The sequence below is a fragment of the Penicillium argentinense genome (assembly GCF_028826775.1).
Source record: "Penicillium argentinense strain IBT 30761 chromosome Unknown utg000002l_segment0_segment0, whole genome shotgun sequence".
NCBI classification, from domain to species: domain Eukaryota; kingdom Fungi; phylum Ascomycota; class Eurotiomycetes; order Eurotiales; family Aspergillaceae; genus Penicillium; species Penicillium argentinense.
In genome coordinates this window covers 1,318,496-1,340,766 of record NW_026622661.1, presented here as the reverse complement: position 1 = coordinate 1,340,766, position 22,271 = coordinate 1,318,496, and the positions used below count along the sequence as shown (strand labels likewise).

Below are 22,271 nucleotides of genomic sequence, written 5' to 3'. Positions count from 1 at the left end.
CGCCCTTCCTGGATATATATTGAAAAATTCTAAGCACTGGGCACTAGGTGTTCTACATCTTATCTGAACCCTTACGCAGTTATCTACTTGATCATCTACCTGGTTATGTATCCCACAAGAGATCCACTTCTTGATGAATTAGACTGCACATTACATTGTGAGTGAGAGCCTCATTTATTGACAACCTTACAGCTACTGTGTTGGATAACACAGCATAGAAGAGAACTGCTGAACTTCCTGGGTATACTGAAACATGGAGTTTCCGCCAGCAGTAGTATTCGATGCTTGGTTATCTAAATCACGGTATCTGTGCGACGCGAGATATTAGATAAGATTGGTTCTGGCCGTGTCATCCAGCACCAAGAGCAAAGCCCTAGTAATGCTTGGGAGATATTAATCGAGCAATGTTGTGTTGTTTCAAGGATATGAAAAGCTCCAAATCTCGCATCGCATTCACCAATAAATGCAGCATATCTCCCTGCGAAATGTCGAAAAATATTTTCTTTCTGACCAGAATTGAGGATCATGCCGGCTCATTATAACGGGGTATCTATGCGTCGTGAAGGCAGAGTCTTTCAGTAGAATCTTGCAGGAGCGTTTCCCCCTTTCCCTCCTTAGCCAAAGGCTTATTTTGCTCGCCGGAAGGTCGTTGTTCCGGAGCAGGAGCATTGTATGGCACGGTCTGCGCGGGGTAGCTCTGAAGTTGAGTAGGAACGGTGGCGTAAGGTTCGTAAGGCTGAGGGTAGCCAGGCTGAGAATAGTACCCATAATCGGTAACGGGGGCGCTGTGATAGACAACACCAGGATTCTGCGCGCGTCTCCTCCGGGTGCAATGCAAGACCAAGAGAACCACAGCAGCGAAACCCAAGATGAATCCGAGGACAATACAAATGAATCCACCAATAGCCAGGCCCCTAGGGCCCTCGCATTTTGAGTTTGGGATATCGTCGATGTTGTCGTAGTCGCCGTTGCCGTGGTCCCAGTCAGCTTCGCAGCTCTGGACGGCTTTGCTGTAGTAGGCTTTGATTTGGGCTCCGCCGGCGATGAAGAAAATAATCGCCAAGATCAAGGCTCCCCCTGGCCACCACCTGGACATAACCTGACGGCGCTTTGTTTCCTCCATGTTGGTGGTGGAATTGTGGTTGATCGGTTTGTTGGGATGTGGAGATGTTGTGAAGAGGAATGGAGGTTTCTTGACTCGTCTCCAAGTGTGGGATGGTCGACGCGTTTAAGCTCGATTGTTCTTTTCTGGGGCTAAGAACGTGGTTGGTCAGCCTGCGTGTTTGGGTGACGAACACAGTGCTGAGCAATGCAAAAGAGGGACCGTGTCTGGTGGGTCTGGGGCCAACGAGGCTCGCGCGGGCTGAAGGCTGATCGCTTCCTGAATTGGAATATATCCACTTTTCTAATTATTTTTTTAGATCCCGCCTGACAGCTCCCATTCCTGGTGGTTGCCCTGGCGCAGGCTGTATGTGCAGCACCATATCGGCTTTTTTTTATCTCACCTGAGGGGTGATATTTTTGCCCACTATGACATAGCATCATCAACAAACCTCACCGGTGTTCAAAAATCCGGCATTTTGATGCTCAATGACACTGTCATGTCGATCCTCTCCAGTTTGAGAACAGTAATAAAGTTGGCTATGTCAGATTAGCACTCGGGCATAGGCTTGGAGAGCCGCAACCGTGAAAAGCACCATTAGCGCAAGCTCGCTTCGCCCCAAAACTGATTTTCACACCAATTTCCTCATCGGCCAGCGACCGCCGTTGGTTCTTGGCGCAAGACTGGCCAGGGCTATTTGGGTGGCTTCTGCTTGATTGCATTCCGCGACCACCAATAACATGGCGTGAACGGGCATGGTCAATTTCGCTTGGCGCTTTATAGCAGATGGCATTCGCTTTCGATGCTTTCTGGAGTTTTCGGGATCCAGTCAGCGCGTCCCTTTGTAATCAAAAATATCAGAACAGCCATGATGTTTGGTGATAGGCCATGAATGGGCGTATTGAATACTTGACTGGGGTATCGCTACTTCCATGGGACCCATAAACTCATGCCTGCACCAGTGCGGTCTGGTTTAGTATAGCCGACGGGAAATTGAACGGACCATTTTCCAAGCTCATAGAGCAATTGACAGGGTCGGTAGACTGCACTATGCTGTCTCTTCGGACATCGACATACGATTTTGGAAAAGAAAATACTGAAAAGGTTTTTCGTTTCAGAGGTGTCAACGAGGTTCTTATTTCCTCGGGAGATTGATTTTGGAGGGCCCACAAAAGTACATAACACTCTCCGATGGACGCAAATGGTTGCCGTCAATGCGGATGGTCACATTCGACCATCGATAAAAAATATTGTACAAATAAATCCCATCATATTCGAAATGGCCCCCCAATCAAAACAAAAAAAAGCTCCGTGCACCATAACTCCGATTGTGGAACAAATGCGCTGAGGGCGAGTTAACGCTCGAGCATTTACTTCCGGGCACGTTCGTGAATGTGGCGGAGTTGGTCTTCGATATTCATGGTCTGCGGGTTTGGTACGCCTCCGGGACCAAAGGCTGGGCCTGGGGCGGGAGCACCAGTGTCATCGGGAGTTGCCATCCGCTTCGCACGACCCTCGGCGTCGGCGTCGAGGCTAGGGTTAAGAGACGAGTCGAAAACGTCACTACGCTGGCTAGCCAGCCGCTTAAGATTCTGAGCGACGTCGGCGGTTGAAAGGTTAGTAGTGGCGCTGCGAGAATCAGCTTTGGCACGCTGCTCCTTCCAGCGTGGATCGAGCATCTCAATACGCATGTGCTGGTCCATTTCCGTGATAGGGATCTGCTGCTTGCAGTTCGGGCACAGAGCCGTGCCACCGGCAGCACCCTGGCGGCGAGCTTGGGCACGCGGCACGTAGTCCTGGCGGATACGCATAGGCTGCTGACCGGGCCGAGCAGGAACCACGGGAGATTCAATAAGCGGCGGCTGCATGGCCTGGGCAGCAGCAGAGTCCTGCATGACAGTGTCCATGCCGACGGGAGCTGAGTAGGGAACTTGGGTAGGGATGGGTGAAACGGTAGGTGGCTGCATGGGAGCAGCTTCGGGCTGAACACCGTGGGGGTTGTAGTAAACGGGTTCATTGGTGTCCGTGGGCATCGCTTCTTCAATGCGTCGGGTGTTGAGAGAAAGAGATGCCTTTTGCTCGAGAGAGGCGGACTGCAGTTCTCTGAGGGAAGGTGGCGGCGGAAGGTCTATTTGGTCATCATTCTCGTCGAACAAGACAGTTTCGACAACCACGGCGTCCTGCCAGTCGATTTGCGCGTACTCGATACGTTCCTGGGCTTCCTGGTCGTCCTTCTGCTGTTTCTGTTCTTGCTGCCATTTCATGTACTCGGCCCGCTGTCGAGCACGATCCAGAATGCGGTGTGGGTTCTCGATATTTGCCTTCAGCTCGGCGATTCGCTTCTCCTCGGTCGTGTTCTCATCAATCCCCTCCGGGCGCGTGATGATGATGTATTGCTGAACGAGTTCCGTGAAGTAGCGGTAATAGCTGTGCTGGGGTCGCAAGAAATCGAACTGGGAGTTGCCAGCTTCGCGCTGAGCCAGCTGCGTCATCCACGCATTTCCCTTCATGGCGGTATGCAGTGCGGTCAACTTGATCACATCCAAATCCAACGCATTGATGTTGGGCGGCATAGGAGCAGAGAAGTAGAGCTTGGGGGGCTCAGGTGGTCCCTGGGGCACCTCTGGCTCAGCAACTGGAGCTGCAGGCGCGGGCTCGCCTGGTCGCCGTGTATCGACAGGAATGCCGTTGCCTTTCTTAACTTCGGAAAGTCGATATTGGTAAAACGCATTGTAAGCATCGCTGGGGGTGAGGAACGAGAACTTCGGGTTGTTCTTTTCCTTCTGTCGAATACGATCTAAATAACATAGGTCATCCGGCATTAGATTAATGCGGATGTGCAATTAGTGCCAGGTCCGTACTCACCTTCAAAGATTGGGCCGTTACGAACGACATAGCCGGCAGTCTTCTCGATGATATCTAAGAGCTAGGTCAGCTGCGCTGTCGCGACCATGGACGGCAATCGAGGCTGTAATTACCGCGGATATCCTTGGGAGGGAGCACCATGCCCTCCGGAGCCTGGATGTCCCCCTGAATGTCCTCCGAAGCGGACGCGTTGGCGGTTGACGACTCCATGTTGACGGCGCTGGAGGGGAAATCGCAGTGGATGCGCGCGCGATCTTTTTGGCGTTGGCAGTCGCTGTGGCTTGTAGCACAGTTGCTGACTAATCCATCCGCCACATAAAAGTGGCGGTGCGACCGTGTGCGGCAAAGGCTGTTGTTTGTGTACGCGCGCAGCCGATAAGCACCCTGACTTTCCTCTCAGTAGTATTTGTGCGATAGAATGTGCTGTTTTTCTAATGATTCAGGAAATGGGCAATCTTCAAATCAAATTAATCCTGTGCTTCAACCCGACAATTGCTCGGCTCCATGCTCGCCTCGGTGCTCGTATTGTTCGCAGTGTCAGCCGCCCAAAGTACACTAGTCCACAGGGCGGAAATCAAAGGGGGGCCCGTTTTGGCCCTCACGTTCTCGCTGCTCCGCTCGTCGATCTGGCCACAAGTCCGGAACCGTCCATTCTTCCACTCCCTCCACCACCACCTTGATACTTTTCTTCGTCCCTGTCATGGGCTCTTTTCTTTTAACTATCTACGATCACTAACCCGCTCTACTGTCGTGGGGCTGTTGAGAAAGCTCCCGCCCTACAGCTTTCGACAGCTGTCCGATCTCTCGACCGAATCGATTGATTCAATTCCTCGAAAGATTGGGAAAACGACCGACCGAGTCTATCCTCCTTTTCTTTGTCCGCTTTTTTGTTCATTCCTGCCGTCGCTGTTAATTCCGATTTTCGTGCCGATCGCCTGCGACCCAGCTGCATAACCCCGATCGGGATACCTGTGGTGACGATGGGCCAGAAATCCAAAGATACACTGGCCGTCCGGCCTCAGAGCCGCGGCGGGCGCTCTCCTAGTCGCTCGCCGAAGCCCAAGAACCGCAAGCCCGTTCCAAAGCAGCCTGCCAGCTATGCGTCGGACGGAGTGAAGGAATATGACATCCTGAACCTCCCCGCTTCGGACTACAAGCTGCTGGTGCTGGTGACATTGATTGCCGCGGCCGTGCGTCTGTTTCGGATTTATAACCCCACTAGCGTTGTCTTCGATGAAGTCCAGTAAGTCGAGTTACCCCCGGTCAATGCCATTGTTGGAAGGAATGATTGCTAACGTATGATGGTTCTGTTCAGTTTCGGTGGCTTCGCCTCCAAATACATCAAGGGAAGGTTTTTTATGGACGTTCACCCTCCCCTCGCCAAACTGCTCATCACGCTGGCTGGCTGGCTGGCCGGCTTCGATGGAGAGTTTGATTTCAAGGATATTGGCAAGGACTACCTGGAACCCGGCGTGCCTTATGTAGCTATGCGTATGCTGCCGGCCATCCTGGGTGTTCTCACTGTGTCTTTAATGTTCCTCACGCTCAAGGCCACTGGATGTCGAACTTCGACTGCGGTCTTTGGTGCTGGTGTGGTCATCTTTGGTATGTTCCCCATGTTGAAATCTTCGACAAAATATACTGGGAAAAACTAACAACACGCTTAGACAATGCATTGACCACTCAATCGCGCTTGATTCTTCTGGACTCTCCTCTGGTGTTCTTTACTGCTTTGACGGCATTGACCTTCAACTGCTTCACCAATCAGCAAGAGTTGGGTCCTTCCCATGCCTTCAAGGGCCCCTGGTGGTTTTGGCTGGTGGCCACAGGCTTCTCCCTCGGCGCTACGCTCAGTGTCAAGTGGGTTGGTCTTTTCACTATGGCCTGGGTCGGATCTCTCACTGCCCTCCAACTGTGGGTCTTGCTTGGTGATACTCGGACCGTGACTCCACGCGTCTGGTTCAAGCACCTCTTTTCCCGTATCTTCTGTCTAATTGTGATTCCGCTCGGCTTCTACCTTGCGATGTTCGCTATCCACTTCACCTGCCTGGTTAATCCCGGAGACGGAGATGGTTTCATGTCCTCGGAATTCCAGGCCACCTTGAACTCGAAGAGCATGCAGGACGTCCCAGCGGATGTGTCTTTCGGATCCCGCATCACCCTCCGCCACCACAACACCCAGGGAGGCTACCTGCACTCGCACAACCACATGTACCCCACCGGCAGCAAGCAGCAGCAAGTCACTCTCTACCCTCATAAGGACGAGAACAATATCTTCATCATGGAGAACCAGACACAGCCCCTTGGTCCTTATGGAGAAATTGAGGGTGCCCATGCTTGGGACAATCAGACTGTCAGCTTTATTGAGGATGGATCGGTCATCAGGCTCTACCACGCAATCACCCACCGCCGCATTCATTCGCACGACGAACGCCCGCCGGTTACCGAAGCTGATTGGCAGTTTGAGGTTTCCGCCTATGGCTACGAGGGCTTCCCCGGTGATGCCAACGATTTGTTCAAGGTCGAGATTATCAAGGATCTGTCCGAAAGCGAAGAAGCTAAGACGCGCCTCCGCACCATTCAGACCAAGTTCAAGCTTGTGCATATCATGACTGGTTGTGTTCTGTTCTCTCACAAGGTCAAGCTTCCGGAGTGGGGATGGGAGCAACAAGAGGTCACCTGTGCGCGAGGTGGAACTCTTCCGAACAGCGTTTGGTATGTCGAGTCCAATGCACACCCGATGATGCCCGACGATGCCGAAAAGGTCAACTACCGCAACCCTGGTCTGCTGGGCAAGTTCTGGGAGCTGCAGAAGGTTATGTGGACCACCAATGCGAACTTGGTTGAGTCGCACAACTGGGATTCTCGCCCTCCCTCCTGGCCTACTCTTCTCCGCGGTATCAACTTCTGGGGTAAGGACCACCGCCACATCTACCTTCTAGGTAACCCGGTCATCTGGTGGTCGACCACCCTGGCTGTTGTCATTTACCTGGCTGTCAAGGGTATCTCGGTTCTTCGCTGGCAGAGAAGCTGCGGCGACTATAAGCACGCCACTTTCAAGCGTTTCGACTATGAGGTCGGTACCAGCGTGCTGGGATGGTTCTTCCATTACTTCCCCTTCTACCTTATGGCTCGTCAACTCTTCCTGCACCACTACCTGCCGGCCCTCTATTTTGCCATCATGGTACTTTGCCAAGAGTTCGACTTCCTCTTCAACCGATTCAAGAGTCTAGGACTCGCCTCTAAGCCCGTAATTGGCAACATTGTCATGTCTGCCTTCGTTGGCCTGAGCATTGCCGCCTTCGCCATCTACTCTCCCCTGATCTACGGAAACCCGTGGACCCAGTCAGCCTGCGAGAGCGCCAAACTCCTGAGCACTTGGGACTTCAATTGTCCCGTATTCTACACCGACGTAAGTGTTCCCGAATGGAGACCTCCCCGCCGGGGATATTGAGAATCTTCCGACATCCCATGGCTGACATGGAATCCCCCTAATAGTTGAGTGCCTACGTGACCGAATTCGAACAATCCAAGATCAACGCCCTTCCGACCAGAGCTGTCCCGCCTCCCGCCGCGCCTCCCGTTCAAGCTCAGCAGGAGAAGGCCGCTGAGGTTGCTCAGGAGCAAGAGCAAGCTGCCGTCACTCAGCCCAAACTCTCCGGCTCCGTTGCCCGTGTTGAGTACCGCGATCAGCACGGCAACATCCTTGACGAGGCACTCGTCGCTTCGCTCCGTGACGAGGGTAAGGTCAAGTTCGAGACCCGTTACGAGTCCAAGTCTCGTCTCGAGAACGCTCAGGAGATCCCCATCGTGGACGGCCAGCTTGCGCCCCCCGCACCCTGATGTCGAGGGTCAGAACCCCGAGACTGCCTCCAGGCTGGAAGACTCGATCCCGCCCGAGAGCCCTGCCTCGGTTGCGGATGGTAATGAGCGCTCTGTTGAGGAGCCACTGGAGCCCGAGGCGAGCCCTGCGAACGAGGGCTATGAAGCCACTCAATAATATTTTTGTCTTTGGGGGTTGCGAGAAATAGAGCTCTGCTCGGGCAAAAAACTTCACATTTGTATTATGATAGTGGTCAAGATGAATTTCTTTTCGCCGTGATTAGTTATCTCTGATTCTTGTCAGAATATTAGCTTTGAATACAATGAGCGTTTGCTGTTGACTGCTTCAAGCTTCGTACATGGTCGGAAAAAATTATCAAATCTAATTAGATCTATTCGAATTATATCAGATGGTTCACGTCTAGACATTAAACTACATGTCATGTAACGGTATGATGTGAAAGCTTGAGCCAATCTGAAGCATGCAATTATTCACACTTCATCTTGCACGGACATCATATGATGAGAAATGTACTAAGCTGATATATATCTCCACTGTAAGTCGTCAGTCCCAGGCCTAGCATCACCGGGATAGTCGTGAAAATAATATAAAACAACTTATAATCACCTCCGGAAGCCAGGGAACCGAAGAAGAAAAAGATATTTCCGCGTTTAATAGATACCTTGGGGGTAAATTTGAAAGAAAAGACACCAATTCCAAGTTTGACTCTTTTATCTGAACAGCGGGTACTATGCACAAATCTCCGGTAATCTCAATCATAAGTCCACGCACTTCCTTCCTCCCCGTGGTCTTAGTATACAACAGGCGACCGCAAAAGCGGCGGTTCGCTCTCGCATCATCTTTAGAAAGCTCAAGGCAGACTGTTTAGTAGTCCCACTCCTCCTTGCCGTACTTGTTGAAGCGCTCGTGGAGGTCCTAAAAAGGTCAATATCCTACAATTTCAAATTTCCAAGAAAAAGTGCCTATATTGAGACTCAAAGAGTCCCGCTTGGAAGCTCACGATGGAAATGAATGACATACCTCGGGCAGGGTGACATTGGGGACAATGACGGTGTTCATGGCGCTGGGAGCAGCACGGAGGGGCTGGCTCTTGTCACCGTGAGGGTGGTACTGATACTTGTAGATCTTGCCATCCTCGGAGGCGCCGTGCCAGGGCATGGCAGACTCGCCGATGCGGACGTTGCTAGCCTCAGAGGTGACGGAGGTGGGCTTGCTGCCGAAGTACCTATAGAACGCGAGAATCCGACCCGTTAGTCATTGAAGTCCAAAGAATTTCGAAAGGTGATGCTATGGTTGTGAAAGCTCCTGGGCTCGTATGGTCGAACTCAGGACGGCAGTATCGTCACTGCGGGAATAATCGGGTATTGGGCGAGGGGAGGCGATATTTACCAGCCGGCAAGTAGGAAAGCACCAGACATGACACCGAGGAGGACCTATAGCAGCAACAATTAGATTAAAAGTTCGGGCGACAGTCAATGGCACGTGTGGGTTCGTACGTAGAGCTCGGGGTCCTTCTTGGGGCCTTGGTCAAGGTTGGCCTCCTCGACCTTGGAGGACATGAAGCGACGCGGGGGAGCGCGGAAGATGGGCTGGCGGGTCAGAGCCCGGCGGGAAGCCAGAGCAGCGATCGAAGACATTGTTATAGCAAGTCGTGCGTGGGTGGGGGAACGCGAAGGACTGGAGACGGGGGTGGTGTGGGAGAATCGTGAGCATCGAATGATGTTGCCGGGTCACATGACCGCCTGAGTCAGCGGTGCTCCGGATGCGCGCACTGGTCAACAAGTCAACTCTTGTTTGCGACTCTCGCTCGCCGGTTCCTCTGCGATTTCCCTTGTCGACTCGGGTCTACCTGCGGTTCTGTGGCCGTTGGTGATGTAATTGGGCTCTCTCCATTGTTTGTACTTTCGACTTGCAGTGCTAGAGGTGTGTACGACTCCGTACCTGATTTCTTGTGAGGCTGATCAGGGGTTCTCCGATCTTGAATGCGTTTCCCCCGGATTTCGTGACGCGTGGAGGGACATTGATCAGCACCCCTTGAGCTTTTTGCTAATGATTTTTCTAGTATTCCGAATGATAGTCCTTCGTTAGACCTCACCACCAACCTACAGTCGCTCATTGTTTCGCCTCGTTTCGCTCCTTGTCCGTGGTTGATTCGATTTCGCTTGCCCGTCGCCTTGCTTCGCCTCCGTGCAAACGCCCCCTGAATCGATTCCCTGCGAGGGCAGTATGCTTGCGCGCACCTAGGAGACTCCAGACAAGATTCAGTCAGCATCATGGCGAATCCGGCAGATCGCCCCGGCACCAGCGAGACGAACCAGCATGTACTGGGAATTCCTCGACCCCCATCGGTGGGAGGGATTTCTTCTCGAGTCACTGATATTGCCTCAGAAGACGGAGAACAGTCGCCATCCTACGCGTCGCCACCACCGTCACAACACCAGTCGCGCCCCTCAGCATCGAGACGTGGGCCTCCTCCCACCAGAAACTCTGTGACTAGCAGACCTGGGAGCTCGGGTAGTCGTTTGAGTCGGACTCATATCCCCACATTGACTGCCCAGGCTTTCTTCCGCCCGATGAGCTCGCAGCGACTACAGGCACACCGAGGAGCGCGACCAATGACCAAGGGGACCGTCTCCTCGACCGATGAGTGGACTGATCCCAATAGCCACAATCGCCGGAGCATCATCTCAAACAGCACGGCCCCGCAAGGATCTCTCCCGACAGTGGAACAAGATGCTCCGCCCTCTCGAGGCACAGAGTTCACAGACCCTATCATTCCGGACCGGAATACCTCCAATGCTAGTCCCACAGGTAATACAACAATTAGAAGTCTAGGCGAGAGTGTGAGACTGCTCCGAGATCGAGATCAAAGAACCAAACCGCACCCCGGTCATCTCAACCTCAATCCGACCTACAATGCGCAAAACACGCAGGATACACCCCCGAAATCCCCGCTTTCCTTCCTGTCATTGCAAAACAAGGGAGGTGCGCACAACAATCATGATGCTCGGGGCCATGAGCGTCTCTCGTCAGCAGGATCATCTCCGGGACCCATGGATGTGAAGAAACAGCGATTTCCTCGGGGCGCCCTTGGCAAGAACTGGGAATACTTCACTGGCAACACATTCTTCTGCTTTGGAGGACGATTCCAGAACTCCAGAGACAAACCCATCAACATCATTACTGGACTCTTGGTGGTTATTCCCTCCGCCCTTTTCTTTGCGTTTTCCGCTCCTTGGTTGTGGCATAATATCTCTCCGGCTATTCCCGTCGTCTTCGCGTACGTCTTCTACATCTGCTTCTCGTCATTTGTGCATGCTTCGGTCGTCGATCCAGGCATCATGCCTCGCAATGTTCACTCTATGCCTCCTACAAACCCAACAGATGACCCCTTGGCACTGGGCCCACCAACTAACGACTGGGTTATGGTCAAGCTCGCTACGTCCGAAGTCGCTGCAATGGATGTGCCTGTCAAGTATTGCAAAACTTGCAGCATCTGGCGGCCTCCTCGTTGCTATCACTGCCGTGTTTGCGATAACTGTGTCGAAACACTTGACCACCACTGTGTGTGGCTCAACAACTGTGTTGGACGCCGCAACTACCGCTATTTCTTCGCCTTTGTCAGCTCCTGCACAATTCTGGCCCTGTTTTTAATCGGTGCTAGTCTTGCGCATATCTTGGCCTACATGTCGCTCGAAGGTGTTTCTTTTGGATCTGCGATTTCCAAATGGCGAGTGCCTTGGGCTATGGTTATCTATGGTATCGTCGCAGTGCCATACCCGACGTCCCTGTGGGCATACCACCTTTTCCTGGTTGGGCGCGGTGAAACGACGAGAGAATATCTCAATTCCCACAAGTTTGCCAAATCCGACCGCCACCGACCCTTCACTCAGGGCAACGTCATCAGGAACTGGATTGCCGTCCTAGGTCGCCCTAGGCCACCTACCTACATGGAATTCAAGAATCCCTACGAAGAAGGAGACCAGCGTTTGGCCATGCAAAAGCGCAAATATCTCCCTCGAGATGTCGAGTCACAGGCAGGTATTGAGATGCAAAACGTTAGACCTCCTCAATAGTATTGGGAGCCCAACCGTTTCGCGTCTCAATCTTCTGTTTCAACATCTCATGCCTCGGATTCTGTCTACTGGGAGTCTAGCTACTTCACTTCCAGCCATTTTGACTCCAATCACCTCGATCCTGGCTTCTTTGAGAGTGGCTACATCCGGCCTGGTCTCTCTCAGACAGGTACCTCCCAGACTGGTCACTCTCAGTCTGGCTACTCCCGGTCTGGCTGGGAGTCTGACTAAAGCGAAGCTTGCATACTTGTTCGCAACTTTGCTACGACCCGTGAAGACGACATGATTATTTTCTCTCTTCTGATCACTTTGCCCATCTTTTTTCTGTGATCACCCATTCCGATCTACTCTTTTAATGGCTTCTAATATCTACCATCTACATCGACACTTTCACCTGTCACATTTCTTACTGTTGTCACATTTAGCAGAATTTCTGCTCGGCACGCCCTCGATTCTCTGGTGCTTTCTTTTCCTTTCCCATACTTACCCACCCGGTCTTATTCCTACGATTCTCTGACCATGCACAGTTGTAATCATGCTGTCAAAATACCTGTTCTTTTCCTTCTATGCTTCCTATTTCTTTGGGTCTCCCTGGACATCTTTTTACCTTCTGTGTCTATCAATCATGAAGAGAGCTAAATACCCCGTGTTTGTGTGAATCGGCCAGATAAAAATCTAATATGATACTCGTACACAACAAATCACGCGTAGAATCCCAGCCTCGCCAGAAGGGGAAGTGGCAGCGGAACTCGGCATTCCACGACTATCAGACCCTGTAACGCTATTTAGTTTCACCCTTGCACCCTTGATTCGCATTAGACTCCGTTAATTTCACCCAGACCGTCTCTGGTGTGTCTGGACTGGAAACTGGAAAAGTGCATCGAGTGTTGATGTTGCACGCGTCAGACATCCCCCCATCCAAATCGCCCTAGAGTGATAAGAGGCGCGCGGCTGCTGATCTCCAACTTTCCCACCCCTGATACCCTCGACTTTCCCCAACTCTCCGGCCCTCGCAAGATTGAACGACTTCTCCACGCGCAGAGACCGTCTAGCCGCCAGTTGAGGCCATCTCTCACCATGGTGCGCCGAATCCCCCGGCTCCCCGCGTCCGCGACTCCCGCACTTGCCGACGTCTCTTCTCACGAAGCCCCCGACGATACGACGAGCCTCGACGTGCCCGAACAGCTCCTCACGCCCGAAAATAGTCGCTCCGAGACCTCTAGCAACAATGAAAACGCGTCGACAGACGATAAATCTGCCGGGCGACGGAGATCAACACGGGTTGCACGCGCATCGTTGCAAGCGACTGATGCACTGCCCGAGTCCCCGGTGAAGAACAACGAAGTGGCGGCCTCCTCGAGTCAAGCGTATGTCGACAGCATCGCCAAATCGAGGCGCTCGCACTCCTCATTGCGCCATAGTATCGCTGTGATGGAGAATTCACTCCGAAATGGAACCGCGCTGCCAGACGATGATACTACCACCGATGACCACCCAATGGTTCCCGATACCCCGATCTCGAACTCCTCCCAAGAATTGCCATCAACGGACTTGAAGACCTCGCTCCAAGAGCGGACTTTGCGACAACGGGTTGAGAAGGCATTGAGCAAGGACGAAGAGGAGAAACCCTCGCCGAAATCCGCCCCCAAGGCTTACTCTCGAGGTTCAGTGCGACGGTCTACGCGATTGAGTCTTGTTGAGAAGGCCACTGGACTGTTGGAACGATCTAGCAGTGTCCTGGGCAAACGCCAGCGGGGAAACAAGGATGTTGATCGGCGCGCCAGCCTTCGACCTCGAAACGTTGCGCCGGTCGAGGAAGAGGCGCCCTCACCCGCACCCAAAGCACCAGAGCCAAAGAAGCGTCGAGTCTCCGAGAGCGATTTGGCGAAGCTACAGGAAAAGAAAGAAGATACCCCACCGGCAACAGAAACCAAACCGGCAGTATCGCAGTATAAGCCCAAGCGATGGTTGACTCATGGGCTGTACACGGGTCAAGAGCCCACCGATTCGCCTCCGAAACAACGCAAGAGCAAGAACTCGGCCAAGGCGAGCGATACTCCATTACAGCGGAAGCTGCTGCCCATGCCTATGTTCGCAGGAAAGCGCCTCATCCAAAATGGCCGAGACTACAAAATTCCATTCGACATCTTTAACCCGCTCCCGCCGGGACAGCCCAAGCCAGATGAGTGGCGGAAGACCAATAAGAGTAAGTATTATATTTCGGATCAGTATTAGGGATTAAAACTAACGGTCTGCTGAAGACGTGTTTGTTGGTGACGCCGCGGCTGAGTGGAAAGCCAATAAGAACCTGGAGCTTTCCACTTGCATGTGCGAGGAGGAGACTGGTTGTGACGAGAATTGCCAGAACCGTTACATGTTCTATGAATGCGATAACGGTAACTGCAGGCTTGGCCCAGAGTGCGGGAATCGGAACTTCAACGAGCTGAAGGCCAGAACGAAGGCCGGCGGCAAGTACAATATCGGTGTCGAGGTCATTAAGACGGCTGATCGTGGATATGGTGTGCGCAGCAACCGTTCCTTCGAACCAAATCAGATTATTGTCGAGTACACTGGTGAGATCATAACGCAGTTCGAGTGCGAGCGGCGGATGAGATCGGTGTATAAGAATAATGAGGTATGGAACATGATCGATGTACTATTTTGAACAATGGCTGATCTGGAACTGCAGTGTTACTATCTGATGTACTTTGATCAGAACATGATCATTGATGCTACTCGAGGCTCAATTGCCCGTTTTGTCAACCACTCTTGCGAGCCCAACTGCCGCATGGAGAAGTGGACAGTTGCTGGAAAGCCGCGCATGGCCCTGTTCGCAGGCGACCGGGGAATCATGACGGGCCAGGAACTGAGTTACGACTACAACTTTGAGTAAGTATTTAGGTCTGCCACGTCTTGCAGTTCATATATTAACAACATTTCAGCCCATACTCCAACAAGAATGTCCAACAATGCCGCTGCGGTGCAGAAAACTGTCGTGGCATTCTCGGTCCACGACCCAAGGAAAATGTCCGACCTAAAGTGGTGGATGATAAGAGCAAGGCTAAGACAGCTGGCACGAAGAGAAAGCTGTCTGAAGCGGACGACGCCTCGTCAGGCCCCGGCAAGAAGCGTAAAACGCTGAAGCCCAAGTCCATCAAGGCTAGCGTCAAGAAGGTCGTCAAGAAGGCAACCACCACTGCCCGCGGAAAGACGGCTACCAAGAAAACCGTTACGAAGACGACGGGCCGTGCCGCGTCTGCTTCCAAGAAGGATGTCAAGTTGCCAACCGTCAAATCCGCCTCAAGAGTCAAGGCTACCGTCAAACAACCTGCTCGAAAGAACGCCAAGTCCACCAAAGCAGCTCCGAAATCACCAGCGAAGAGTCCCTCTAAGCTCAATCGTCCATCTGCCGAGACCAAGCGAAAAATTCTCGCTGCGGCCGCTCGAGGCACCGGTGGCCGAGGCTCGAAGACTACCAAAAAGTCACCGAGCAAGCCCGCCGCGAAGAGCCCCAAGAAGAGCCCTGCCAAGGCGAAGGCGCCCGCGAAGTCCAAGGGACTCGGAAATAGCGTGAAGAGCGCAGCCAAGAATGTCGTACGTGCCGTACGAGGCACGAAACGACCCACATAATGGCATTTCACATGAAAAGGATTGAAAACCATTGTTTACGGCGATAACTGGTCAGGAGTATCAATTTTCCAAACCCTACATGACCCTAGTGCACCTGGCAACGACTCAGAAATGGAATCCTCATCTCTGCCGTCTTGTCTTTTTATTCTCTTCTCGGATATCGTTGAAATATCCCCCACCAGCTCGAGCACTGTTCGTTTCTGAATTGGTCGGCTTCTCAACAACCTCCAAGTCATGAACAGTGACTACTCGACTGGCTTTTGCTTTACACCTAATTAACATCCCCCTTTTCTTCTGCTTTCTGGATTACTACCCTTGCACCACGTTTTTGAGCAACATTGTGCTCTCTTTGCTCCTTTCTCTTCTTCATCTTTGTTCATTAGCCTATTCCCCTTGCACGATATGAGAATAGGATTTTCTTTTGCTTCGTACTCGTGTGCCTGAGATGGTACTTTGCTCGGCCCTGGTTTCTTCTATTTCGTCGATCTGATTTACCTTGCTTTTTAGTGTTTTACTCTCTTCTTACTTTTCTTTGGCTCGGGTTAAGTGCTGGGTCGTGAGAAATTATCGTGCGGTGTAACTGGGTTCGAATATCCAATTGAATTGAAATCTATTAAAAGCAGTTATACTTCTGAACGTAGACGAAATTTTTTTTTTTTTTTTTTACACTATCAGATTGTTCCCTGCAGCATGATCGGTGCAGTCATGGTGTTATCAACAGAAGTTTTCGGATAAAGTGATCGGGTATATATCTTTCATCAAGACAAGTTAGGCTCAGGATAAGATATGTTGAGATGGGCTACGACGAAGCATTGAATATAGAATGAGGACCTGCTAGACAAATCAACCTTAATGAATTGGCAGAACTTTGACTTGATTGTGTTGTGTTGAACTGTCTACATACGATTCTGAGGGATTTACTACTGTCAGGGGCTTGCCGCCCGTTCAGGGATAAATACCCCCAGAATCGTATGTAGACAGTTCAACACAACACAATCAAGTCAAAGTTCTGCCAATTCATTAAGGTTGATTTGTCTAGCAGGTCCTCATTCTATATTCAATGCCTCGTCGTAGCCCATCTCAACAAGATACACAACAAATTAGTGTCTATTCAATCATAAACGATGCACAATAAATATATTTATTCAGTAGAAAAAAAAGCACAATATTCGATATTCAACTCCGGCTAGACTCTATCTCCAAGAACCAAGGCATTATGTTCCATACATTACAGACATTGAACCCGCAGAACTCAATAGTTAGGCATCTACGAGGCATCTGCAGCTGGGGCAAGGGTATCAGATTCCTCTTTCTTAGTCTCCGAATCTGCGTCCGACTGTGCGGTCTCAGCTGCCTGCCCGGACCCGCCCTCTGCGGTTGGCGTTTCCTCGGCCTTTGGCTCCGTGTCTGATTTGGACTGGGAGGCCTCGGCGACAGGGGCTTCTGCTGGAGGCTGGGTGGTTGGCTCGGCGTTATCTATCGATGCGGGGGCAGGAGATGCGGCTTTCTCTTGGGGTTCAGAGGCGGGTTCTTGCGGGGCTAGTTGCTCTGTTGGGTTTGAGGCGTCGCCCATTTCAACGTCTTCCTTTTCGACAGGAGCCTGACTAGTCTCAGTGCTGTTTTCTTCGGTTGTTGGCAAGGGCTGAGTTTGTCCGGGGTTTTCAGTCGGAGGTTGGGGCGCGTCGTTGGCCGATTCTGGCTGTGCTGACGATTCCTTTGGTTGCTCTAGTTGCGGCTGTTCCGAGTGCTCCCTTTCAGCTGGAGCCTCAGGGGAGACAGGCGGGAGGGGTGAGTTCTCTCCGGATTGCGCTGTTTGCGGTTCTGTTTTGATTTCGTCGGTGATATGCAGGGCATCTCCAGTAACAGGAGATTCTTTCTTGTCCTCCGCGCCGGCAAGTGAAGTAGGCGCAGGTTCAGAAGTATCTTCTTTCGGAGCGGTATCCTCTGTATGGATCGCGTTTTCATCTCCGAGGGGCTCTTTGGGTGGCTCACTCGGGTCTGTGGTAGACTGTTCGGCCTTTTCGACAGGCGGAGCAAGAGTCGCCGACGCCGACGCCGACGCCGACGCGTCAGTGTCATTTGCGGGTGTTTCGGTCTGGACAGGAGGGATAGGCGAAGGTTCCTCCTTCTCAGCTGCAATTGAAGGCTCAGAAACAGGATGTGACTCAGGAATAGCATCCGCCATTTCGACATCCCTCTCCTGATCAATTGCAGGGTCGGCTGATTGCTTGTCGGCTAATCCATCAATTGGTTGAGGCTGGGGAGTTTCGGGGGTCTTCGCATCAATCATAGACTCATCGCCCTCCCCCTCATCACTCTCGTCGCCATCCTCGCCCTCGTCATCTTCCTCGTCTTGACCAGACTGATCAATGGACATCTGTGAAGCATCCTGTCCTTCTCCGCCACCATTGACATCACCCGCACCAGGCACAACACCATGTACTGTAGCAGCATCGGCACCCTCACCCGGAGCAAACATGACTTTCTTCTTACGGCCCTTCCCAGTTCCTTTGCCCTTGCGCTTGGGAGGAGGCGGTCGTCGCTTGTTCGGATTGGAGACTGCAGCAGAACTAGCGTCGGCAACCACCACACCTTCAGAGTTGACAATCCCAACACCCTCCACAACAGTACCCGGGGCAGGAGCCTCAGGCTTCACAGGCACTTCGCTTTGCTCAGAAATAACCTGCATATCACCCGTAACCTCGCCTTCAATACGATGCCCCTCAGGCACCCAGGCTTCGTAGATAGAGATATTCCCCGTTTCCGCATCAACCTTCTGAAACTTGGTTCGTCGCATCGGGCCAGGTGTCACCCCAACACTTCCATCCACACCAACTGGTCCGCCATAGAGCGAGGGCAGACCGGGGCGACGCTTTGCCAAGAATTCAACCTCTGGCGGCTCCATGTGCTTCGGGAGCGACATCCATTTGCGACTGGTGAAACTGCGATCGGCCAGGTTTGCGTTGCTGGCAGCTTGATCTTCGGCATCCGTGTTGGGCTTCTCCTCCTCGTCGGCTCCTCGGCCGCTGGAGCGGATGTAAATGCAACCTGCACGCGCAGCTCGCAGGAGCGCGCGGCTGGCTGCGGGCAGGAGTTGGCTGTCGCGTGGCATGGGAAGCTCTGGAAGCCCGTTGACTCCCCCAGCACCCTGTTGACCGAATTCAGTTTCCTCTGTCTTGGGCGCTTGGGAGACGGTGTGAGGCTGGCGCGACCAGCGGCGAACAGGCAGTCCTTCGAAGACATCGTGGTCGATTTGGCCGGTTCGGGAGCGATTGCTGTCGAGCTGTCGCCCGGAGCGCGAAGACCGGAACTGTAGTCATTTGTTAATTCTCCGTTCTTCTCTGGAAGAGGAGTAGCCCCTCTCAATTGCGCGCTAACTGAAAACTAGCAGCTCGTGGAGACGGAATTGGGTGATGCTGGCGGGCGCATCTTGGACGTACAGCGGATGGCATGATGTATCGGGGGTCCCTGTAAATCCCCTCAAAGCACCTAAGAAAGAGATGCCGGGCCGGTTGAAGGTCGGATCCTTGGTTCCGGCAGAATTGAAGCGCTAAAGCGGATGAGCGGCGACCTTGACGATAGTAAGGCTCGTCGCGTTGTGAACGGCAGAGGATCTCGCGGTAGGGAGACATCACGTGACCACCCGCATATATCAACTACGACCTCGAAGACAGCAGGATAGAAGAGAATTCAATGTTCTATGTAAAATGAGAAGAACAGAAACGTATACCCTTGAACAGAGGAGTAGAGAGGCTTTGTATTTCGAGCAGAAATGGATTTGGCCGTCAAGCGGCAGTTGCACTATAATACAGAAGAAAAGCAGAGACAAGCTGTGCTCTTTACTATTGCCAACCGAGTACCTCACGAGATGGAATTAATTGCAAGTCTTTTTCGAAATAAGTCACAATTTCACTTAGTTCCAGCTGGACGCTATAAGTCAGTAGATGCTCGAAAGTTCGTAAAGGCCGGGGCTGTTTCATAACAAGCAAGCTCAAAGAGAAACATACCCAGTGTCCTTCTGGCGAACGATTTCGCCGTGGCCACCTGTCTCCTTGCCCTAAATTTCACGTTAGATTGAGATTCGACGAAGTTCTGTCTGATATCAAAGGACACCTTACAGTCTCCTGGCCCTCCACCACCAACTTGTCTAGCTGGTAGAACTGGCTGATAATTGTTTGTCTCTGCAAGAAACGTTAGTTCTCCATCGCAGACCGGAACATTCAGGTAGGCGTGTGTTTGCCACCGTAAGGCCCGTCGAGAAATCGCGGTCTGACGCAGTCCCATCGACGTCGAGGGATGGCCGATCAACCGGACAAAATAAACCACTCACCTTCATAAGACGCAAGCTCTGCAGACCCTCCTGCATCAACTCCTGTATCCGGCGCTCTTCCGACACCTTCTGGTGCTCACGGAACATATCTCGTGTTTTCCGGCGCGCATACTCGCGGAAGTTGTAGTTGGAGAACTGCGATGAGGTTCGCAGCAAAGAGCGGAACTGCGCGATTCAAACAACATGTTAGCACGATGCAAGTCGCTGCCTCCGAACAGCAGCCCTGGTTATCTCTCTGGCGGAGCGTGCTCGGAGACATGGAAGCCTGGGATGACATACCAGAGAGCGCGCCTGAAAGGCGGTATCGCGGTGCAGCGCGGCGACAGACATATCGATGCGAAGAGCGTATGAGAGGAGAGTGGTCACTAAGAAGACCTAGTATGTATCCTGAACGCGCGAGTCGGTTGCCCACGAGCGTCGAATCCAGGTATCGGGGGTGCGGATGGAGGACGGAGGTGGCGGTTCAGGGTTCCCGGGCTATGACACGGTCGGGCGAGACGATCGAGATAAGATGCGAAGAGCACACAGGTCTATGGCCCAGTGCGATCAGACTCTCTTTCACGGATCTCGCGAATGCGATGGAATGGGGACGAATGACGACAGACGAACGGTTGGAGCAGGCGGGAAATTCTTTAGCGTTCGGAGGCGCCAATGGCGGAGTTATCGGGGCCGAGCTGATTGTCTGCTCCACGCCGCCTGGCTGAGCTCCCCGCACAGCAACAACCCTGCGGCGCTCTTCGTTTCTACGGAATTGGGTGATCACTCGCTGCTGCTTAGTTCCTTATGGTCCAGGTACCCACGCCGCCTGCCTCGCGGCTAGGCTCTGAGGATTCCGCGGCCGCGAAGCCTGTCGACGACCAGTCGGAGCTGCTGCAATCGCTGGATGAATTGCTGGAGCAGTACCTACACCTGCTGGATCGCCAGCAGAAACTGCAATCTGGATTGGCGAAGGAGCTTTCTTCGGTATGGACTCTTCATTGAAAGTGGCTAGGAGCTTTGCTGACGCTTTGAGAAGGGGTTCCTGGCTCTTGCCCATGCAAACTACACCTGTCCTCCTGGCCGACGATATGGCGCCGATTACTACGATGAACGAATGAAGGCGACGCGTAAAATGTCAGTGAGGTCATGTTACTGCGAGATGAAACGAACAGAAGCTGATGTATGCGGGATCAATAGCTCAATCCAAACGGAACCTGAAATCGATGCGGCCGAAGATACAACAAGCTCGCAATCCTCGCACGAGACGGAGTACAAATTTCTCCTGGAACGCGTTGTGAAGGTGGAGTCGCAGGAAAAGACCGATGAAAAAGATGAAAAGATCGCATCGTTCGAAGACTCTCAATCAGAAGCCGAGGCCACACCGCAAAACAATGAAGGCAACACCAACAAGTCCGACGAGAGCCCGTCAGCGGAATCTAAAGCCCCCAAGAAGAAATTTCATTCGAACGACCCCCTTCATTGGTATGGCATTCTCGTACCGCCGTCGTTGCGCAATGCACAGCGGTCCTTTACAGCAGCCGTCGAGGGCCAAGTGCCCGAATTGGCTGGCGTGGTGGTGGAAATGCGGGCCTTGGAGCACAAAATTGCCGAGCTACGAACGGAGATAGGAGTCGAGCCGCTCGAAGAAGCTAGCCCTGGGAAGCCTTCGTGATGTACGACACGCGAGCGTATATCTAAAAGAGGCCTCGGTCACGGGATGACCCCTAGGGTACTTACATACTACAATGTAACCCCCATCCCAGTGATATGAAATGCCCTACGTGGTGAAACAGCCGCGAGGTACCTACTAAATCTAGCACGTTTATCATCTAACCACCAGTCAATTGTTATTTGTGGATAGGGAATACCACAATTAGATGGCTTTTGGTATCACTGCTCTTAAAAAATCAAAGAAAATATCATGTCTCAATGCTGAAGTACAAGACGTAATGTACTACCAGAAAATCTGCCGTCGACTACGGGGACGCCAAGATCACCCACCAAGACATCAGAGATGAGTGTGAAGGGCAATTCTGCGTGAGTGAACCTTTCCGATCGCGGTCATCATCTTTTCAGGCCATTACAATGATGTGAGTTACAACAATGTTCAGTTGAGCGAAATTCTTGGCAGTAGTGAGGTACAAACATTACAAATTTACGAAGACGAATACACGAGAAAATAACGATTGTGTAAAGTTTTGTATGAAATATACTACTCCCGCTAAATATAGTCGCTGCCCCACAGCCCGCCTGTATCTATTACGAACGATTACTTCGCTAGGCGTCAGGCCGTCGATCAGGTGACGACCACGGCCGTCCGCGAGGAATGACTGTGCGTGGCAAGACAAGATCTGCGTGAGATTATCGGCCACTTCCAGTCTTAGTTAATCCCCATCCCGGTGATATGAAATGCCCTGGGTGATGAAAAGCTCACCAGATACCTGC

General features: G+C 52.3%; 8 protein-coding genes across 8 annotated transcripts; 4 read left to right on the top strand and 4 right to left on the bottom strand.

The window, feature by feature from the left end:
• Nucleotides 1-550: 550 nt before the first annotated feature.
• Nucleotides 551-1,123, bottom strand: N7532_001359 (uncharacterized protein; the record flags this gene model as incomplete). The annotated part of the gene is made up of 1 exon (XM_056613853.1): nucleotides 551-1,123. The coding sequence occupies one exon, from the start codon at nucleotides 1,121-1,123 to the stop codon at nucleotides 551-553; it is 573 nt and encodes a 190-aa protein (XP_056478894.1).
• A 1,349-nt stretch (nucleotides 1,124-2,472) lies between these two features.
• On the bottom strand, nucleotides 2,473-4,177 carry N7532_001358 (SURP domain-containing protein; the record flags this gene model as incomplete). Its single annotated transcript, XM_056613852.1, has 3 exons — nucleotides 2,473-3,899; nucleotides 3,968-4,021; nucleotides 4,081-4,177. 3 exons carry the CDS (start codon nucleotides 4,175-4,177, stop codon nucleotides 2,473-2,475), a joined length of 1,578 nt encoding a protein of 525 aa, XP_056478893.1.
• Nucleotides 4,178-4,947: 770 nt separating this feature from the next.
• On the top strand, nucleotides 4,948-7,810 carry pmt1 (protein mannosyltransferase 1; the record flags this gene model as incomplete). The annotated part of the gene is made up of 4 exons (XM_056613851.1): nucleotides 4,948-5,210; nucleotides 5,283-5,572; nucleotides 5,635-7,379; nucleotides 7,466-7,810. 4 exons carry the CDS (start codon nucleotides 4,948-4,950, stop codon nucleotides 7,808-7,810), a joined length of 2,643 nt encoding a protein of 880 aa, XP_056478892.1.
• An 865-nt stretch (nucleotides 7,811-8,675) lies between these two features.
• Nucleotides 8,676-9,448, bottom strand: N7532_001356 (uncharacterized protein; the record flags this gene model as incomplete). The annotated part of the gene is made up of 4 exons (XM_056613850.1): nucleotides 8,676-8,726; nucleotides 8,832-9,036; nucleotides 9,201-9,244; nucleotides 9,308-9,448. 4 exons carry the CDS (start codon nucleotides 9,446-9,448, stop codon nucleotides 8,676-8,678), a joined length of 441 nt encoding a protein of 146 aa, XP_056478891.1.
• Nucleotides 9,449-10,084: 636 nt separating this feature from the next.
• Nucleotides 10,085-11,887, top strand: erf2 (palmitoyltransferase ERF2; the record flags this gene model as incomplete). Its single annotated transcript, XM_056613849.1, has 1 exon — nucleotides 10,085-11,887. The coding sequence occupies one exon, from the start codon at nucleotides 10,085-10,087 to the stop codon at nucleotides 11,885-11,887; it is 1,803 nt and encodes a 600-aa protein (XP_056478890.1).
• Nucleotides 11,888-12,964: 1,077 nt separating this feature from the next.
• Nucleotides 12,965-15,517, top strand: N7532_001354 (putative histone-lysine N-methyltransferase (Ash1); the record flags this gene model as incomplete). The annotated part of the gene is made up of 4 exons (XM_056613848.1): nucleotides 12,965-14,093; nucleotides 14,149-14,522; nucleotides 14,577-14,776; nucleotides 14,830-15,517. 4 exons carry the CDS (start codon nucleotides 12,965-12,967, stop codon nucleotides 15,515-15,517), a joined length of 2,391 nt encoding a protein of 796 aa, XP_056478889.1.
• A 1,267-nt stretch (nucleotides 15,518-16,784) lies between these two features.
• N7532_001353 (uncharacterized protein) lies at nucleotides 16,785-20,177 on the bottom strand (the record flags this gene model as incomplete). Its single annotated transcript, XM_056613847.1, has 5 exons — nucleotides 16,785-18,827; nucleotides 19,521-19,574; nucleotides 19,636-19,698; nucleotides 19,848-20,012; nucleotides 20,127-20,177. 5 exons carry the CDS (start codon nucleotides 20,175-20,177, stop codon nucleotides 16,785-16,787), a joined length of 2,376 nt encoding a protein of 791 aa, XP_056478888.1.
• A 453-nt stretch (nucleotides 20,178-20,630) lies between these two features.
• N7532_001352 (uncharacterized protein) lies at nucleotides 20,631-21,498 on the top strand (the record flags this gene model as incomplete). The annotated part of the gene is made up of 2 exons (XM_056613846.1): nucleotides 20,631-20,810; nucleotides 20,860-21,498. 2 exons carry the CDS (start codon nucleotides 20,631-20,633, stop codon nucleotides 21,496-21,498), a joined length of 819 nt encoding a protein of 272 aa, XP_056478887.1.
• Nucleotides 21,499-22,271: the final 773 nt, after the last annotated feature.